The sequence below is a fragment of the Mobula birostris genome, chromosome 20 (genome assembly GCF_030028105.1).
Source record: "Mobula birostris isolate sMobBir1 chromosome 20, sMobBir1.hap1, whole genome shotgun sequence".
NCBI lineage: Eukaryota > Metazoa > Chordata > Chondrichthyes > Myliobatiformes > Myliobatidae > Mobula > Mobula birostris.
This window is the reverse complement of record NC_092389.1, coordinates 59,036,483-59,057,653: the sequence shown is the minus strand read 5'-3', so window position 1 is coordinate 59,057,653 and position 21,171 is coordinate 59,036,483. Positions and strand designations below refer to the sequence as shown.

At 45.3% G+C, this 21,171-nt stretch overlaps 1 protein-coding gene and 1 pseudogene across 1 annotated transcript; one reads left to right on the top strand and one right to left on the bottom strand.

The window, feature by feature from the left end:
• The window catches only part of LOC140185006 (uncharacterized), a 686,808-nt pseudogene that overhangs the window by 55,793 nt on the left and 609,844 nt on the right, over positions 1–21,171 (top strand).
• LOC140185283 (zinc-binding protein A33-like) lies at positions 6,990–19,567 on the bottom strand. Its single transcript, XM_072238670.1, has 6 exons — positions 19,030–19,567; positions 18,245–18,340; positions 17,596–17,829; positions 14,654–14,676; positions 14,461–14,579; positions 6,990–7,633 (listed from the first exon to the last, which is right to left on the bottom strand). The coding sequence occupies exons 1-6, from the start codon at positions 19,549–19,551 to the stop codon at positions 7,092–7,094; spliced, it is 1,536 nt and encodes a 511-aa protein (XP_072094771.1). The 5' UTR covers positions 19,552–19,567; the 3' UTR covers positions 6,990–7,091.

Below are 21,171 nucleotides of genomic sequence, written 5' to 3'. Positions count from 1 at the left end.
ACGCTGCACTCTCTCAGCAGCAAAAATGTACTTCCTCAAATTTGGAGACTAAAACTGCACACAATACTCCAGGTGTAGTCTCACCGGGGCCCTGTACAACTGCAGAAGGACCTCTTTGCTCCTATACTCAATTCCCCTTGTTATGAAGGCCAACATGCCATTAGCTTTCTTCACTGCCTGCTGTCCTGCATGCTTACTTTCAGTGACTGATGTACAGGAACACCCAGATCTTGTTGTACTTCCCCTTTTCCGAACTTGACAACATTCAGAGCATAATCTGCCTTCCTGTTCTTGCCACCAAAGTGGATAATCTCAAATTTATCCGCATTAAACTGCATCAGCCACGCATCTGCCCACTCACCCAACCAGTCCAAGTCACACGGCATTCTCATAACATCCTCCTCACATTTCACACTGCCACTCAGCTTTGTGTCATCTGCAAAGTTGCTAATGTTACTTATAATCCATTCATCTAAACCATTAATGTATATTGTAAATAGCTGCGGTCCCAGCACCGAGCTTTGCGGTACCCCACCAGTCACTGCCTGCCATTCTGAAAAGGACCAGTTAATCCCTACTCTTTGTTTCCTGTCTGCCAACCAATTTTCTATCCATGTCAGTACCCTACCCCCAATACAATGTGCTCTAATTTTGCCCACTAATCTCCTACGTGGGACCTTATCAAAGGCTTTCTGAAAGTCCAGGTACACTACATCTACTGGCTCTCCCTTGTCCATTTTCATAGCTACACCCTCAAAAAATTCCAGAAGATTAGTCAAGTGTGATTTCCCCTTTGTAAATCCATGCTGACTCAGACCAATCCTGTTACTGCTATCCAAATGTGCTGCTATTTCATCTTTTATAATTGACTCCAGCATCTTCCCCACCACTGATGTCAGATTAGCTGGTCTATAATTCCGATTTCTGTCTCCCTCCTTTCTTTAAAAGTGCGATAACATTAGCTACCCTCCAATCCACAGGAACTGATCCTGAATCTATAGGACATTGGAAAATGATTACCAATGCGTCCACGATTTCTAGAGCCATCTCCTTAAGTACTCTGGGATGCAGACCATCGATTCTGGGGATTTATCACCCTTCAGTCCCATCAGTCTATCCAACACCATTTTCTGCCTAATGTGAATTTCCTTCAGTTCCTCCGTTACCTTAGGTCCTCCGGCCACTATTACATCTGGGAGATTGTGTCTTCCCCAGTGAAGACAGATCCAAAGTATCTGTTCAACTCGTCTGCCATTTCTTTATTTCCATAATAAATTCACCCGTTTCTGTCTTCAAGGGCCCAACTTTGGTCTTAATTAATGTTTTCCTCTTCACATATCTAAAAAGCTTTTACTATCCTCCTTTATATTCTTGGCTTGCTTACCTAATCTTTTCTCCCCGTTTTGCCTTTTTAGGTATCTTCTGTTGCTCTTTAAAAGTTTCCCAATCCTCTGGCTTCCCCCTCATCTTTGCTGTGTTATACTTCTTCTCTTTTATTTGTATACTGTCCTTTACTTCCCTTGTCAGCCACCGACGCCCCTTACTCCCCTTCGGATCTTTCTTCCTCTTTGGAATGAACTGACCCTGCACCTTCTGTATTATTGCCAGAAATACCTGCCACTGGTGCGTGGGGCCCTTCACAATACTGTTAGCTTTGCGGGGCAGCGTGTGGTGTAAATGTCTGTAATCAGCGGGGCCTTCTGGGAGTTGTAGTCATAACCCTCGCCTCCTCGCACGCTCCCTGCAAACACATTTTTCCTCAGCTGCCACAAGCTTTGCCGGAACGGACTGACTGAGGCGACGAAGGGGAACCGCGCCCGTCCTTGTGGACGCCGAGTCCGGCGACCATCGACAGCAGCGACTCGCTGAACTTCGCCATGGCCATGGAGCGGAAGAGGAGGGGCCGAACATGGGGCAGATTTCCACCAGCCTATCGTAGCGCAGACCCACCACTAACCCCTGCTTTCAGTGGCTACAGTGGATGTCGGTCAAATCAGAACTCACACGGTGATTAGTTAATATGAACGTCAGTCACCCTCCTGTCCTGACGCGCTTGAGTTTGGATTTACTGTATATCGGGGACTGGAAGCCCATATATTTGAATGAGTTTGGTAAAGCAAATTGGGAGAAATGCAAGTTTTTATGTGATGATGCATCAGTCTCCGAGTAACACTATTAATAATAGAAGGGCACAGGCCGTGATGAGGAAGGCGGTGATTTACTGGAATTATATTGAGATAATATTTGAAGGGATATTAAACTTGGAGGTGTTTGCGATGTGGTTAAGGAAATGGGGGGATTTGAAATGATCATATTATTCCAGTGTTGATTAATGAGGGCAAAATGATTGTGACTGAAACAGGGGAGGTTGTGTTACTGGCTGGGTCATTTGCTGTCATTCAAAATCAAGACCATTTAAGTGAAGAAGTTAAACAATGTAGGGATATGTTTTTCAGTGAATAAATACCCTGATGTGTTGGAACCCAGTCATAGTATCACTGATGTAGAGTTTTCTTTGCAGAAATTTAAGAAATCTATTATTAATTCAGGTCAGGCACCCCAGGGAAGTGTGATATATGTAATTGTAATTCTCTCTTGTGAAAATATTAAATTTTTGAATTGTGTTTGGAGATCAGGCCATCTTCTTCCCTCATGCAATATGGCAGCAGTTGTGCCTGTTCTGAAACCTGGGAGATCCCTGTCTGATCCTTCTCGTTTTGGGCCTGTATCGTTAATGTCTCATTCATGTAAACTGATGGAATGTATGGTAATCGAGTGCTTGAGTTATATTTTGGAAAAGAGAGGTGATATAGCATTTTATCAGAGTGGATCTTGGAAGGGCAGAAAAACATTAGATTCAGTTTTAGATTTGGAAGATGATATTAGGAAAGCACAGTTAAATAAAGATGTTGTAATAGCAGTATTATTTGCTATTGTTACCACATATGATATGTTATGGACGGAAGGACTTTTGATCAAATTTTGGAGATTAGGAATGAGGGGAGATTGCATAATTTATCTGAGTTTTTTATTTGGACGGACTGTGCAGGAATGGGTGGGCACATGATATGAAATTATATGATTAAATTCTTGAGGAATAGTCTGTCATAAGTTTTCCAGACATGCGGATGGATAAAAAAACTGACATGGAAGCACCCTATCAGTAAAATAATTTATATGTGTGGCTATCCTAGGGTGCAACAGGAAAATCTTTGTTGATTTTCTATATTTGTTTAATTCAATCTGTTCTTGATTCTGGCTATGTGGCTTAAGGATCAGCTTCATCTTCAACTTTATTCTGTTTGGGTGTGATACCAGCACAGGCTTTAAGATTGTGTTGTGGTGCAGAAAGGTCGTCTCCTGTTTCGGCTTTACTGGTTGAACTGGGACAATTGTCCTCACCGTGACAGAGGGTGAAGTTGCTGTTAACATACTGGATTAATTTGAGGGGTAAAGAAATATCATCATGTTAAAGGTGTGCTAGAGGACTGTTGGGAACATCACAAGAAGAATGTTTTTAGTGTTGGGTGGCTGCGTTCTTATCAAACTGGGAATATGTGTGTATTGGATGATACAACATCTCCCACTGTAGCTTCCTCTGTAGCACCACCTTGTTTTTCCAATGACTTCAGTTGATTTTAGGTAACACAATAGGATTATGTTCTGCCTGAGAGTCTGCTGGTTCATCGGTATATTAATGAAAGTTGTTATCATACGGTAACCATTTTTACAGATGGATGAAATGATAATTTAACTGGGAATGTTGGTGTGGCTGTTTTCTTTCTTTGTGTCTGAATTGCAGGTAATGATAAAGAAACGACTTACCAGCCACTAATCAGTATATGAAGCATAATTCATTGTCATCCTTTTAGGCTTACAGTGGGTGGAAGAAATTGGTCCGTGCAAATTTGTAATTTCTTCAGACTCCTTTTCGGTTTTGATAAGACTTAAAACAGGTTATTCTAGCAGTAGGTCAGATTTGCCTTTAGAAACTCATCAAACAGTATTTCATATACAAGGTTTGGTTCATATGTCTACACATTATGGATCCTGCACAGCGCACTGTTAAGGGAAATGATCAGGCTGACTGTTTAGCAAAAACACCTGTTAAAAGTTCAGCTGTGGAAATCAACCTTCCACTTAGCAAATCAGAAGCTAAGGGTTAAGAATTTGTGGCTTATGGCAAGACTTGTAAGATAATGGACACAAGGACAGACACCTTTACAGAATACATAAACCTGTTGGGTTTATAGAAGAAGGCCTGAAAACAAGAAGGGGGAAGGAATTATATTGACAGAACTTGGAATTGTCCACACTATGCTTAATTATACCTTGTATCTGATTGGAAAACTTCATTCTGTGTCATGTACATTTTGACATTATGAAACTGTTAAACACATACTATTTCAGCCTGAAGCGTATCAGGCTGAAAGATCAATTGCAGTCTCAGTATGAACTTTGGGGGCCAGATGGGAGTGACTTTAAGCTAATTCACAGCATTTACTGGGAAAAGGCATGTAATAATGGTAATGTCACAATTGTAATGAGGGATTTCAATATGCAAGGGGATTGGGAAAATCAGGTTGGTGTCGGATCACAAGAGAGGGAATTTGTTGAATGCCTACGAGACGGCTTTTCAGAGCAGCTTGTGCTTGGGCCGACTTGGGGAAAGGTCACCCTTCATTGGGTGTTGTACAATAACCCTGACCTTATTCAGGAGCTTAAAGTAAAGGAACCCGTCAGAGGCAGTGATCATAATATAATTGAATTCATACTGCAATTTCACAGGGAGAAGCCTAAGTCACATGTATCAGTCTCACAATGGAATAAAGAGAATTACAGAGGCATGAGAGAGGTGAATTGGAGGAGGATACTGGTGGGAGGACGGTGAGCAGAGGTGGCTGAAGCATCTGGGAATAGCTCACAAGGTACAGGATAGACATGTCTCACAGAAGAAGTTCTCAAGTGGCAGGGGTAGGCACCCGTGGCTGACAAGGGAAGTTAGGGACTGCTTAAAACCTGAGGAAATGTCATATAAGGTAGCACAAGTGAGTGGGATGCTGGATTATTGGATTCTTTGAAAATCCAAAAAAAGGCAACTAACAAGCAATAAGAACGTTAAAGATGAAATATGAGGCAAATGAGCCAATAATAAAATAAAGCTGGACACTCAGAGTTTTTTTTCCCAGTTAAATAAGGAGTGAAACGGAGACGAGAGTTGCCATTGGACGACTGGAAAATGATGCTGATGGGGGACGAAGAAATGGCAGATGAACTTAATGAATACTTTGCAACAATCTTCACTGTGGAAGACACAACAGGATTGAGTGACTTTGCTGTTACAAAGGAAAAAGTGCTGGACAAACTCAAAGGTCTTAAGGTGGATGAGTCATCTGGACCAGATGGACTACATCCCAGAGTCCTGAGGGATGTTGAAGAGATAATGGATGCATTGGTCACGATCTTTCAAGAATCACTTGATCCTGGCATGGTCCAGGAGGACTGGAAAATAGAAAATTGCACATTTCAGAAGGGAGAAAGGCAAAAGAAAGGAAATTATAGACCAGTTAGCTGAACCACAGTGGTTGGGATAGTATTGTAGTCTTTTTTTGAGGAGTCGTTTTCAAGGTATTTGGAGACTAATGATAAAATAAGTCAATGTCAGCATGATTTCTGTGAAAGAAAACCGTGCCTGACAAACCTTTAGAGGTCTTTGAGGAAGTGAAGAGGAGGGTGGACAAATGAGAGGCAGAGGATATCATTTACTTGGATTTTCAGAAGGCCTTTGATAAGGTAGCACACACGAGGCTGCTGAACACTATAAAATCCTATGGCATTGCAGGAAAGATACTGGCATGGACAGAGGAATGGCTGACAGGCAGGAAGCAGCGAGTGGGAATAAATAGGGCCTTTTCAGGTTGGCTGCCAGTGACTGGTGGTGTTCCTCAGGGGTCAGTGTTGGGACTGCTACATTGTTTGTCAGTGATTTAGATAATGTAATTGATGGCTTTGTGGCAAAGTTTGTGGATGATGCAAAGAAAGGTGCAGGGGTAGGTAGTGCTGAGGAAGCAATACGATTACAGCAGGACTTGGACAAATTGGAAGAAGTGTTAAAAACATGGCAGATTGAATACAGTGTTGGGAAATATATGATCATGCATTTTGATCCAAGGAATAATATTACTCAGTATTATTTAACTAGACAGAAAATTCACAGGTGCCAGGGACTTAGGAGTTCTCCTGCAAGAGTCCCAGAAGGTTATTTCACATTTTGAGTCTGTGATAAAGAAGGGAAATGCAATGCTGGCTTTTCTCTGAAGGGGAATAGAATATTTAAGCAAGGAAATAATGCTGAGCATTTATAAGACACAAGTTAGGCTGTACTTGGAGTTTAATCAACGTTTTGGGTCCCATATCTCAGAGAGGAAAGGGGAGTCTCATTGAAACCTACCGAGGGTTGAACGGACTAGATAGAGTGGATGTGGAGAGGTTGTTTCATGTGGTGGGGATACCCAGACTAGAGGACACAGTCTCAACATTGAGGGGACCTTGTGAACAGAGGTCAGGAGGAATATTTTTAGCCAGAGAGTAGTGACCCTGTGGAATACTCTATCACAGACTGCGGTGGAAGTCAAGGCTGTGGGTATATTTAAGGCGGAAGTTGATCATTTCCTGATCGATCAGGCCATCAAAATACATGGAGAGAAGGCAGGTGTATGGGGTTGAGTGGGATCCGGGATCAGCCATGATGGAATGGCGGGGCGGAGTCGATGGGCTGAACGGTCTAATTCTGCTCCTGTGTGTTATGGTCTGACCAAGATTCACCCTGACCCCCCTCCCCCAGTCAGCACCGCCCCCACTTGTCCCATTTAACCTGTCTCAGTGCAGGTGGACTTTAGGACCCGGGGGAGCTCAGGACCCGCCGCCCCGCGGCTGCTGCTGAATCTGCGGTGTTTCTGTTCCGTTGTCGGATGTGGTGAACGAGTTAAAATTAACGGATCGATAATTCTCATCTCGTGTTTATTTCACTCTCCGCACATTTATATTTACAGGGACTTTACTCCTGACGCTGGTCCCAGGACCCGACCCGATTACAGACCCGGAGCGGAACCGGAGCAGATTGTCAGCCACTGGTTTACATTCCGAGGCCAGAAGAGAGGATAAAGTTTCCCCGTGAATTTATTCCCAGTGAAGGTGTGGAGATGAGACTTGGTCTCCGCGTTGTAAAATGAAACTGTCCCGGACTGGTAACTGAGATAAACTCCCACCCTCCCGGGGATGGGACCGGCAGGGAGACGGGGCTCGTCATCGAACACGTCAAAATCCCGATGTAACACGTCACCAACCCGCCCGATGACCCAGAATCCGGTCTCCGGTCTCAGTCCGACCCGTGTCTTCCTCTCCACAGACTCTGCGGCGACTCCCAGACACCAGAACCGATTCCCCGTCACCTCCACCTCCCAGTAATGTCTCCCCGATGTGAATCCCTCCGATCCCAGCACACATTCCCAGTTTGTGAATCTCTTCCGGGTGTCAGGGAGATCCCTCCGGGTCCCGGTCCATCTCACACTCTTCCGATCCTCAGACACCTCGAGCCACGGATTCGCCGTTTCCACATCCAGGGTGACAGGGACTGGGGGGAGAAGCAGAGAATTAGAGAGTCCCCGGGGATCGGGGGGAGACTCGGGCAGCGCGGCCCCGGGGATCGGGGGGAGACTCGGGCAGCGCGGCCCCGGGGATCGGGGGGAGACTCGGGCAGCGCGGCCCCGGGGATCGGGGGGAGACTCGGGCAGCGCGGCCCCAGGGACCGGAGGGAGACTCGGGCAGCGCGGCCCCGGGGATCGGGGGGAGACTCGGGCAGCGCGGCCCCGGGGATCGGGGGGAGACTCGGGCAGCGCGGCCCTGGGGACCAGTGGAAAGGCCGCTAGGCCTCAGGCGCGGTCGGATGGCCGACAGGAACCTTTCCCGAGGTTTGAAAGACGAAAGCGGGTGGACAACTAATGTCTCCCCAAGGGTTTCCGCTGGACGGAGAGCAGAGATTTCCCGATCAAACAGATACAAAATGCTGGAGGAACCGAACGGGTCAGGCAGCATGTGTGGAGAGAGATGGACAGTCTACATTTCAGGTCGACATCTTCCCTCAAGAACGGAAATACATAGGGGAGATAAACAGCAGAAACTAGAGCGGGATAGGGATGGATTAAGATGGGCAGGGGCTGGGTGACTGGATTATCAGGAGGTCACAGAGTTTCTTCGGCCCAACTTGTTCGTGCCGAGCAGCTTCCTTTAATGAGCTAGTCCCATTTGTCCATTATTCCTTTCACCTTTCTTATCCACGTACCTGCCAAGATCTATTTTAAAACATTCTCCCTGTACCCATCTCTACAGTTGACCAAGGGCCCCCTGTAAACAGAGATAACCCTCTTCCCCTTCCACTTTATCTTTTCCGTTACTGATTTTTCACCTGGAGCCTACCAGCCTTCTGCTTCCCACCCGCCCCCCCCCCGCCTTCTTTATTGGGCCTCTGCCCCTTCCCTCTACATCCTGACGAAAGGTTTCGGCCTGAAACGTGAACCGATCTTTTCCACGGATGCTGCCCGACCTGCTGAGTTCCTCCAGTATGTTGTGAGTGTTGCTTTAACTCTCTTCCCTGTCCACTGTACCATGAATTTTAGTGTCACCCATAAACCTACTAATTATGTCACCTACATTATCATCCAAATCATTAATATGATTGACAAACAACCGCGGCCCCAGCACCGACCTCTGCAGGTCACAGGCCTCCAGTCCTCTGTGTTTAAGAGACACTTGGACAGACACTTCAATAGGCAAGGCACAGAAGGAGACTGACCTAATGCTGGCCAATGCGATGAATGTAGATGGGTAAATAGGTCAGCACAGAGGTGATGGGTCGAAGGGCACATTTCAATGCTGTACGGCGATGGCTCTGTGAACTGAATGGATAAGAACCCCCAAACCCCTTCCCCCGACGGGTGCTGAGAATTCCAAACAGACAGTGACCCCTGACCCTTGACTCCTCAGACAGGGAAACATCCTGGCTGCATCCTTGCTGCCAGTTGACTCCTGAAAGAATTTTGTGCTTCCCTGAGATCTCGTCTCATTCTTCTGAACAGGGAACAGGGAACAGAGAACATAGAACAGTACAGCACAAGAACAGGCCCTTCATTCAATGTTAACATTCATTTGTGAGTGGGGAGTGTGAAGGTTCGAGACAGTAAAGGGAGTGATAACAGGAACCAGTAGGGGAGAGATGAATGGCAGATTGAACCAGAGCCAGGTGAGGGAGGGATGCAAAGCCTGTGGGCAAACTGTGTGCATAGACGTAACGAGTAGCTGGAGGGGGACAAAGATGGAGATGAGGATCCATTTGTCCCCTTTCCCACAACCCCATCACCCGCAGCCCCTCATTAGGACAGGGGAAGTATTTGCAGGGACCCTTAAATAACACGGGTTCTGATGCAGGGTTTCATCCCAAACTGTCAACTCCAGTCTTTGTTGTTCTGCAATTATCACTGCTTGTGTCCCCTTCCAATCTACTTTGCCCAGCAACTCCCTCAAGCCTCTGCAACTAACTTTACTCCTCTCTGACTCATCTCCCTTTCCATCTCATGATACATCTGACTTTATCACCCTGTCAAAATCTGGCGTGAATTCTATCATTTTACGATCACTGCTTCCTAACAATTCTTTTACCTTAAGCTCCCAGATCATATCTGGTTCATTATAAAAATCCCACTCCAGAATTGCCTTTCTCCCATCGGGCTCAACCACAATCTGTTCTAAAAAGCCATCTTGGGGGCATTCTACAAATTTCCTCTCCTGGAATGCAGCACAACATGATTTTCCCAATCTACATGCTGTTGAATCCCCCCATTCCGACCTTCACCATGCCCTTTTTCCATCTCCTGGTGTGATTTGTATCCCATTTCGACCCTGGCTACTATGTAGAGGTCTGTATATAATTACCATCAGGGTCTTTTTACCCTTGCAGTTGTTTAACTCTACCCACAATGACTCAACATCTTCCAATCTTATGCCACCTCTCTCTAAGGATTTCATTTCAATTTATACCAACAGAGCCTCCCCATCCCCTCTGCCTACCTGCCTGTCCTTTGAACACAAGGTGTATCCTTGGATGTTGGGCTTCAACCAGCATCTCCTTTCAGCCACAACTCAGTGACGTCAACAACGTTATACCTGCCAATCTCTACCTGTGCTACAACATCATCAACCTTATTCCGTATACTGGAGCATTCAAATATAACACCTTCAGTCCTGTATTCATCAGTCTATTCGACACTGTCCACAGGAACTTAAGCAAGGTCTTTGATGTCGATTACAGACCACACTGGGGGTATTGTCTGCATTTCCGCTTCCCCGAATATGAGGAAAAATAGAAACATAGAAAACCTACAGCACAATACAGGCCCTTCGGCCCACAACGCTGTGCTGAACATGTCCCTACCTTAGAACTACCTAGGCTTTACCCATGGCCCTCTATTTTTCTTAGCTCCATGTAGCCATTCAAGAGTCTCTCAAAAGACCCTGTCGTTTCCGCCTGCACCACCACTGCCGGCAGCCCATTCCGCGCACTCACCACTCTCTGCGTAAAAAAAACTTGGACAGGTACATAGATGGGAAATGGTTAGAGGGATATGGGCAAACACACACAAACGGGACATGCTCAGGAAGACATCTTAGTCTTGCAGATGGATGAAGTGGGCCGTTGGTTAAACATCCATCAAACCCTCCCAGATCATCATCCTGAGCAATCTCACCCCGGAGTCTGTCTGTGAACTGTTGATGTGACATCACGTCAGAGGGCAGCTCAGTGCCTCAGAAAGACTGGGTAAGGAGCACAGATTTCATTCCTAAATGGGAATTTGTGCCTGTCTCTTTGACCGTGTGTCACACTCTGATATTATGTGTGTGTGTTTGAGTGTTGATTGTGGTAAATATCAGTGTGTTTGTGTGTACACATTGAGGGAGAGTGTGCACATTGAAATATTTGTATGTCACAGTGTGTCACCACATGTCTGGTGTGTGCTGACAATGTGTGACATATGTCAGTTTTTTAAATAAGTAAATTACCGTGTCTGAAGAGAATAGTTTCCAGGTTACTGAGGGAAATAACAACGTACATTGCTGAGACTCTGACTACAATCTGCCAAATCCTCTTGTGTATGTGTGTGGGGGAGTTTTGCCAGGCCGGTTATGCTGTGTGTGCTTCTCCCGAAATGAAATCTGAAAAATGTCAATGCTTGTTGGTGTGTCTGGGCTCATTCTCACAATGCTTCAATGTAGTGGTTTGATAAGCATAAGACCATAAGATATAGGAGCAGAATTAGGCCATTTGGCCCATCGAGTCTGCCCCACCATTCAATCATGGCTGATCCTTTTTCTCTCCTCCTCAGCCCCACTCTCCGGCCATCTCCCCACAACGGTTGATACTGTGTTCAAACTCTGTTTCTAAATAGACACGCCTTTATCGTGAGGCTGTGCCCTCTTGTCCTAGACTCCCCCACCATGGGAAACATCTTTTCCACATCTTCTCTGTCTTGGCCTTTCAACATTCAAAAGGTTAAAATGAGATTCCCCCCTCATCTTTCTAAATTCCAGCGAGTACAGGCACTGGGCTATCAAATGTTTCAAGTCTGATAACCCTTTCATTCCCAGAATCATCCTTGTGAACCTTTGCTGAACACTCAACGATACCAGCACAACTTTTCTTAGATGAGGAGCCCAAAACTGTTCACAATACTCAAGGTGAGACCTCACCAGTGCCTTATAAATCCTCAGCATCACATCCCTACTCTTGTATTCCAAACCCCATGAACTGAAACAATGGATTTACCTTTCCCACAAATGACTCTACCTGCAAGTTAACCTTTAGGGTGTTCTGCAGAAGGACTCCCAGGTCCATTTCCATCTCAGATTTTTGGACTTTCTCCCCATTTAAAATAATCTGCATATTATGTCTACTACCAAAGTACATGACCATGAATTTTCCAGCATTGTATATCCTACCAACCAGCCAATGCTCTAACCATACCAATAAGATTTCTGGAACACCGTGGGCTCTTAACTTGGTAAGCAGCCTCATGTGTTCAACCTTGTCAAAGGCTTCTGAAAGTCCAAATATACAACATGCACTACAACCCCTTTATCTACCCTACGTGTAATCTCCTCAAAGAATTCCAACAGGTTTGCCAGGCAAAATATTCCCTAAAGGAAGCCATGCTGACTTGCCCTATCTTGTCCAGTGTCACCTAGTATTCCATAACCTCATACTTAACAATTGACACTAACGTCTTCCCAACCACAGAGGTGAGGCTAACTGGTCTATAATTTCCTTTCTGTTGCGTTCCTCCTTACTTATAGAGTTGAGTGACATTTACAGTTTTCCAGTCCTCTGGCACCATACCAGAGTCCAATGATTTTTGAAAGATCATTTCAAATACCTCCACAATGTCTACCGCTACCTCTTTCAGAACACTAGGGTGCAGTTCATCTGGTCTGAGTGAATTATGAACCTTTATGAGCACCTTCTCCCTTGTAACAGTAACTGCACTCACTTCTCTTCCCTCGCACTCTTCAACATCTGACACAGTGCTACTGTCTTGCACAGTGAAGACTGATGCAAAATACTCATTTAGTTCATCTGCCATCTCTTTGTGCCTCGTTATTATATCTTCGACCTTATTTTCTAGCAGTCCTATATCCACTCTCATCTCTATTTTATTTTTTACAATACTTGAAAAACAATATGATATTGTTTGCTCACTTGTTTTATAAAGACAGGTGTGTAAAAAGGGCCCGAAGGATCATTGGAGACCGGAGTCACCCCAACCACAAACTGTGCTGGTTGCTACCGTCTGGGGAATGTACCGTAGTGTAAAAACCCCAACAGAGTCCAGGGACAATTTCTTCCACCAGGCCATCAGCCTGCTTACCTCATGCTGAGGTAACTGTATTTCTACGTTATATTGACAAGCATGTTCTACATGTAGTTTATCAGGAAGAGAAGAAGAAGAAAGCCCTTAACTCCGAGTGGAGTCATCGGGATGCTGTCATGATGGCGTTTTTTAAGCAGGCTTTCTTATTCTTATGAGGCCGCGTTGCTAGCTCGACGCTCAACCCAGCACGGATACTGTAAATGGCACATTGAGACGGAGACATAACGTAAAGAATTTTACTGCTCGTTCATATGAAGAATGCAAGTAACAGTCAGTTCAATTCAATTTAATATTTCATTTTTCTCCTTTCAATCATTCTTTCAGTTCCTCTCTGTAGGTATTTAAAAGCTTCCCAATTCTCTGGCTCCTATTAATTTTTACTTTGTTGTGTGCCCACTCTTTTGCATTTACATTAGCTTGTCTTCACTTGTCAGCCATTTTGCCATTTGAGTATTTATTGATTTTTGGAATACGTCTATCCTTCACCTTCCTCATTTTACCAGAAACTGACACCATTTCTGACAAATATACTTTGGCCAACTCCTTTCTAAGACCACTGTATTTATTTTATCCTCTGATTACTACAACGTCAAACATTACTTTCTGCTGATCAAATTTCAGGTTGAACTCAGTCATCTTGTGAGCATTCTGTCCTAAGGGTTCTTTTACCTAATCACCTCTGGTTCAATACATAACACCCAATCCAGCAGAGCTGTTCCCCGAGTAGGCTCAATGACAAACTGCTCGATAAAACATCACACAGCATTCAACAAATTCACTCTCTTGAGATCCATTACCAACCGGATTTTCCCAATTGTCCTGCAAGTTGAAATCTCCCATGACTATTATAACATTGTCCTTTTCATCAGCCTTTTCTATTTCCAGTTGTAATCGGTGGTCCACATCCAGCTACTGTTGGGATCCTGTATGTGACTGTCATCAGTGTCATTTTTACTTTTGCTGTTCCTTCACTCAATCCACAAGGATTCAATATCTTCCAATCCTATGTCACATCTTTCTACCGATTTACCAGGAGAGCCATGCCACCCCATCACCCTCCCTTCCTATACCACCGATACATTGTGTAACCTTGGACATTCAGCTCCCAACTACAACCATCCTTCAGCCACGATTCAGTGATGGCTACAACACCATACCTGACAATCTGTAATAGTGCAACAAGATCATTCACCTTATTTCTCATACTCCATGCATTGAGATATAACACTTTGTGTAGTGTATCTGCTACCCATTTTATTCTGCATCCCTGATGCACTGATACTCACCCTGCTGGCTGCAATTTTGTCCTTGTACCTGTCCGCCCTATCTGACAGTCTGACTGCATGATATCTTTGCATTTTTACTATCAGTCCTGTCGCTTCACTCGTTCCCAACCCTACCCCCTACAACCAAATTACAGACGATTCTCACTTCAAATTGGAACTTAATTAAACAAGGAGAAATGAATCTTTGTAAGTTTTACCTCGATTAACGGCATCAAGTGTTTCTCTCAGCACTGTGTTTAACAAATAGGGGTGATGGAATTTTTCAAACGGTTGGGCCTCATCTGTCACTGACAATTCCTGGACATCGTCATTAATCCTGTAAATATTAAACTACTTGTTATAAACTGCTAGTTTGAACTATACCGATTTTCAATAAAGAGTATGTCCTACCTCCTGTTCCGACGAGCTTCCTCCTGAAATAAATCAAACATAAATCTGATTAGACTTGGACTTACGGCCCACATCATGAATTTCATCCAAGTCATGACAAGGTGTTGAAAATTCCCACTCCCACAGTAACTCACAAACACAACCAATACAGAACCACTGGTTAAATTACAGGGAAAGTTCCTGAATGTCAGACCATTATTAAGAGGATGAAACTTACAGAGAAGACAGGACAGGTTGTGTATTTTCATCTGGATAGACATTAGGGTGATAAGATGTAGGAATTTAAGATCAATGATGGATTTAATTGTGTGCAGGGGTGAGGGATGTACCTCTATTTATGGGAAGGATTGTGGAAGATGAAGTTCAGATGGATTTTAATAAATCCCAGAAGAAATTTAGTGAAGAGGAACTCGCTGCCATTGGAGTGGTTGAAGCGGAACAGCAGAGATTGAATGTAATGGGAAAACTGTATTGTATCATTTCTTAATGCATGCATTACTAAATGAAAATGAAAGAGGACTACGTGTCTTCATCATCTAAAAAAAAACTGGATAAACACGTGAGGGACCATGGAGTTCAGGGCACTGTTGCTGGGTGTGAGAAGAGAATTCTGAAACAGGGAAATTGTTAGAGGATGATGGACCGAATGGCCTATTATGATGGAGACCGGATGAGATGTACCCCAGGCCACTGTGGGAGGTGAGGGAGAAGATTGCTGAGCCTCTGGCGATGATCTTTGCATCATCAATGGGGACGGCAGACGTTCCGGAGGATTGGAGGGTTACAGATGCTGTTCCCTTATTCAAGAAAGGTAGTAGAGATAGCCCAGAAAATTATAGACCAGTGAGTCAACTTCAGTGGTTGGTAATTTGATGGAGAAGATCCTGAGAGGCAGGATTTGTCAAAGGCAGTTCGTGCCTTACGACCCTGATTGAATTTTTTGAGGATGTGACAAAACATATTGATGAAGGTAGAACAGTAGATGTAGTGTAAATGGATTTCAGCAAGGGATCCCAGCGGACATTGATTTGTGCAACCAGAATTGGCTTGCCCACAGAAGGCAAAGAGTGGTTGTGGACACGTCATATTCTGCATGGAGGTCGGTGACCAGTGGTGTGCCTCAGAAATCTGTTCTGGGACCCCTTCTCTTTGTGATTTTTATAAATGACCTAGATGAGGAAATGGAGGGTTGGGTTAGTAAATTTGCTGATGACACAAAGCTTGGGGGTGTTGTGGATAGTGTGGAGGTCTGTCAGAGTTTACAGCGTGACAGTGATAGGATGCAAATCTGGGCTGAGAAGTGGCAGTTTGGAGTTCAAACCAGATAATGGTGAAATATGATGGCAGACTTTGGTATTAATGGTAAAACTCTTGGCAGTGTGGAGGATCAGAGGGATCCTGGGGTCCAAGTCCATAGGACACTCAAATCTGCTACACAAGTTGACTCTGTGGTTAAGAAGGGATTCGGTGCATTGGCCTTCATCAACCGCGGGACTGAGTTTAGGAGCCGAGAGGTAATCTCACAGCTATGTAAGAGCCTGTTCAGACCCCACTTGGAGTGCTGTGCTCAGTTCTGGTCGCCTCACGACTGGAAGGATGTGGAAACCATAGAAGGGGTGCAGAGGAGATTTACAAAGATGTTGCCTGGATTGGGGAGCATGCCTTATGAGAATAGGTTGAGTGAACTCGGCCTTTTCTCCTTGGAGCGACGGAGAATGAGAGGTGACCTGATAGAGCTGTATAAGATGATGAGAGGCCTTGATCGGAGTCAGAGGCTTTTTCCCAGGGCTGAAATGGCTAGCACGAGAGGACACAGTTTTAAGGTGCTTGGAAGTATGTACAGAGGAGATGTCAGGGGTAATATTTTTACGTAGAGAGTGCTGAATGTGTGGAATGGGCTGCCGACAACGGTACTGGATGCCAATACGATGGGGTCTTTTAAGAGACTCTTGGATAGGCACATGGAGCTCAGAAAGATAGAGGGCTATGGGTAAACCCTAGGTAATTCCTAAAGTAAGGACATGTTGGACTGAAGGGCCTGTATTGTGCTGTAGGTTTTCAATGTTTATATTTCTACGTCACTAATGTGAAACTTATGTTAAATATTAAAGAAACATTGAAAGCTTCCCTAACCTGATGAAAACCGGATATAGAGGATAAGTCTGATGTGTGGGTCACATTCTATGTTTTCACGGATTGACAGAGAGACCCTTACACCCACCGCACCAAACACACTCACAGCCTGTGACTGGAACTGGGTGCTAATGGGAGATTTAGAGGATATTTAACGTGATAAGTAAGGACACAATCAGCAGCTCTGTGTTATGATCAGAATAAATTATTTCAGAGAAGTTTGCATTCTGTGCTGGATGTACAGAAGTTGTGGAAGTCCAGTTTTGGGACAACAACAACCCTGAATAGATGCATCAATTGTCCAGTGAAAAACAGTTTACTGCCATTTATTAATGCTGTGTGCAGGAGCGACACATCTGTCTTCTGTCTTTGATAGCCCTGTCTGCATTGTTTTCTGTGTTACGTGATTGTTATAGTAACTAGTCACGTATGTGGGGGCCTGGTAATAGTGAAGGGCATAAGTTACGTATTTGTGCTTTGTTCTGGGCAGTTTCGAGCTGAGGACGGACCAATATCGTATCGTTTGTTGACTGTTCCATGGCTGATTAATTTATGATTAATTACGCTGATGTTTCATCGCTTCATGATTGTATCTTGCAGATAAAGGACTGAATACATATTTTCGACATTTTGGAAGGTCGTTATTCATGTGATTGGAGGGCTCGTCATACAATCATAACAATCTGTGTGACGTCGCCAACAGCAGCAATTGGCTTGTTAGAATTGGCCACTGTGCTGTGTTTATTTCAAATATACCACTGTTCATTTAGTGGCCTTTGACAGAAACAAACTGAAATAAAATCCCTCACCTTGAGAAATATCACACTGTCTTTTTGATCCATCTGTTCCTTTAACCCAGTGATTTCCTCCTGAATTGACCTTATATGCTCTTGAATCTCACGAAGATTTTTCTCCATTAGATTGAGAATCCTCTTCTCTTCTTCCTTGAGATCCCTGAGTAAACTCTGCTCTTTCTCAGTGATAATCTGGCGCAGTTCAGCAAACTGGGATGTGACGTGGGACTGAAGGCTGTGTGACTGTTCCTGTCGAATGAAAGGTGAAGATGAATTTACTGTATTGCTATGTGTATTTCCTTATGACATTAAGGAGACCATTCGGTCCATTAATGTCCATGCTAGCTCTGAAACATTCCCATCAACCCCATTCACTTACATTTTCCTGAAACCTATTCTACCCATTGACCCATTAACTCCCACCCGATTCACATACACCCTCCCCCACCTTCACAGGGTTAATTGTATTTAACTATTCATGCAGCATGTCCGTGGAATGTGTCTGAAACTGTCGTGGTCACAGGGAGAACATGCAAACTCCACACGGACAGCACCAGAGGTCAGGATCGAACCCAGGTCACTGGAGCTGCGATACTCGGCTATTCTGCATTAAAGGGAGCAAAACTATACAGTAATATCAGAAATTCCACTCAGGAAGCCTCACCCGAACTCCGGAAATCTTCTCGTTCTGTTGCTGCTCCTTTTGCTGGAAGTCTGATTTCATTTTTGTGAGAGAGTCCAATGAAGATTTAAGCTGATCCTGGAAGTCAGAGAGAGAAGGAAATCAAAACAAAGATGGATCATAAGAAACAGGTGATCAAACCCGATCATCACACACAAAATGCCGGAGGAACTCAGTGAGTCAGGCAGCATCTATGCAGGGGAAATAAACACTCGACGTTTCGGGATGAGACCCTTCATTAAGACTGGGAAAGAATGGGGCAGAAGCCAGAGTAAAACGGTTGGGGATGAGAACCAGCTGACAGGTGACGGGTGAGACAACGTGAGGGGGAACGTGGGGGAGGGTGATGAAGTGAGAAGCTGAGAGGGGACATGTGGAAGAGGCAAAGAGCTGAAGAAGGAATCTGATACGAGAGGACAATCGACCATGGAAGAAACGGGAGGAGCTGGGGCTGTTTGGGGTCCCGAATGGTAACGAGTGAGGAGGTTAGGAGTCAGGTGTAGCACTTGTCCCGCTTCCAGGTGTCAGGGCCAGGAGGAAGATCAGTGGGGAGGAGCGAGTGGATAAGGGCGATACAGTCCGGGGAGCGATTCCTACAGAGAGCGGAGAGTTGTGGGGTGTGGGATGGGCTGTGGGACGGATAGATGCAGGAATCTCGTTGGAGACGGCGGAAGTTGCAGAGAATGATGTGGTGGTTATGGAGGCTCGTGTGATGGCATATAGGAGAAAGGAAATGTGTTAAGTATTACATTAACGTTAGTTTTTACCATACAGATTTTAACAGCTTCTTTAATCGGTTTGAAGCGGTGCTCTCTGTGTTCCTCCGCCACTGCACAGATCACACAGATCAGCGACTTGTCCGTTTCGCAAAACAGCTTCAGTTCTTCCTCATGTTCCTCGCAGTGAAGTTTACTTTCCTTCCCTTTCGGATTCAGGTTTAGATTTCGAACTTTTTCAGCCAGATTTGCTAAGGCCCGATTGACCCTGAGGGTGCGGTCAGCAATCTCCTCTCTACATTCCGGACAGGAGTTTCTCTCCTCCCTTTCCCAACACCGTGTGATACAAGAACGACAGAAGTTGTGTCCACACTGCAGTGTAACCGGATCGGTGAAGAAATCCAGACAGATGGGACAAATTACCTCCTCGGTTAAACTCTCGGCCGGTGCTTTCGAAGCCATGTTAACTCCCGGCACTTCCTGATTCAGAACGCTTCCGCTTTCGGGGAGCTGCCGATCCCCTGCAGTACCGCGATTGTCCACTACACGCGCTGCAGACTCATGGGTGAACATGGTTTTGCTGGATGTGTTCAGTGGAAATTCTGGCCAATTCTATGTTTAGTGTGGATCAAAAACACATTAAACAGGCAACAGATAAAAAAACGCGGTCATGGACTGTCTAAGCCCGGCTACGAGCGGAGAAGGGTTGGCTATACGGATAGCAACCCCATCTCGTAAAAACCTCGTGCGACAAAAATGTCAGCTGAATCTCCAAAGGCCCCATCACTGCGATCCGGAGGACCTTCACCTGGAAGACGATTGAAGTCGTGTGATCATCCTCGGATCGAGGATGAGGAGAAATTTCCCCACCCACAGTGCAGTGAATATTTGGAGTATTCTCCACAAGTTTTCTAAATCAAAAGGGCTGCTGCTGGCGGCCTGTGCCCCAGTGGGCGTGATGGGCTGAAAAAGAAGCTGAACAGAAATTAAGCCGGAGAGAAGAGCCTGGTTCAGTCTGAGGCAGGGCTCAGGGGGGAGTTCTAAAGACATGAGAGACTGCAGATGCTGGAATCTCTGGTGAGAAACATGATGCTGGAGGAACTGAGCGGGTCAGGCAGGATCTATGGAGAGAAATGTACAATCGACTTTCCGGGTCGAGATCCTTCACCTGGGCTGTCTCAGCCCGAAATATCGATTGTCCATTTCCCTCCACAGATGCTGCATGACCCGTTGAGTTCCTCCAGCAGCTCGTTTTTTCTAAAGCTTTCTCCAGGTCTAAAGAGAGTTAGAGTGGAGCGTAAAACGGTGGATTTGTGAACAGTGACAATAACTATTAAATTAGCTCATGCCAGGAGAGTGGGGATGTGGAGAGAATATTGTGCTGTGCAGTGGTGATGACCGACCTGTGGCTGCAGGAAAAAGCACAGCGCTGGACATTCTACGTCACAAGGTGGAAAATGATATTTGTTTTCGGCGAGGTCCTGATTTCAACAGCCCTTCGTGTGGAAAAACTTCGTGACTGAACCCATGTCCGCCCCGTCTCCAACAGAGGCCCAGTCTCCCTCACTCTGCACACAGATCAGATGCTGATACTTCTTTGTATTAAAGTAAGCTTTATATAAAATATTCAGCATGATAAAACGTGCAATGCCTTTCCCCAAAGAATTTACATTTGTCGTCTATGCCGTGTTTAGTGTTTTACATTCGGTAAAACCGATAGGACTGTTGTCGCGCATGTGCCCCCAGCCCCCCGGGATGTTTCACTCCTACAATAACTGAGAGGCTTCCTCAGCCGACCCGGCCCCTCCCGGTCCAGTACTAGAGGATCTCTATAGTTTCAATGGTGTCCCTGCAGCCTGGAATGTGCCAGTCGGCAGCATTCCTCCACGACAGGGATTCCCCAACTCTTTTATGCCAAAGACCAATTCCATTAACCTTGGACCCCAGGGTGGGAACCCCTGCTCTCCGGACATCTCGATATGATGACAGACCAACAATTTCCTGGCGTCTTTCACCGAGTTGATGATCTTCCAGCAGCACTTGCTGTCCGTTTTCCTGTGCGTCCAGGGAACAGCCCGAAGATCAGTGACCCTTCTGTCACACAGCTGCTGTGGCACAGGCCCTCGCATCTTTCTCCACACATCTTCACCAGCCCACAGTCCGCAAAGAGCTGAGTGACCGTCTCGTCTCCAC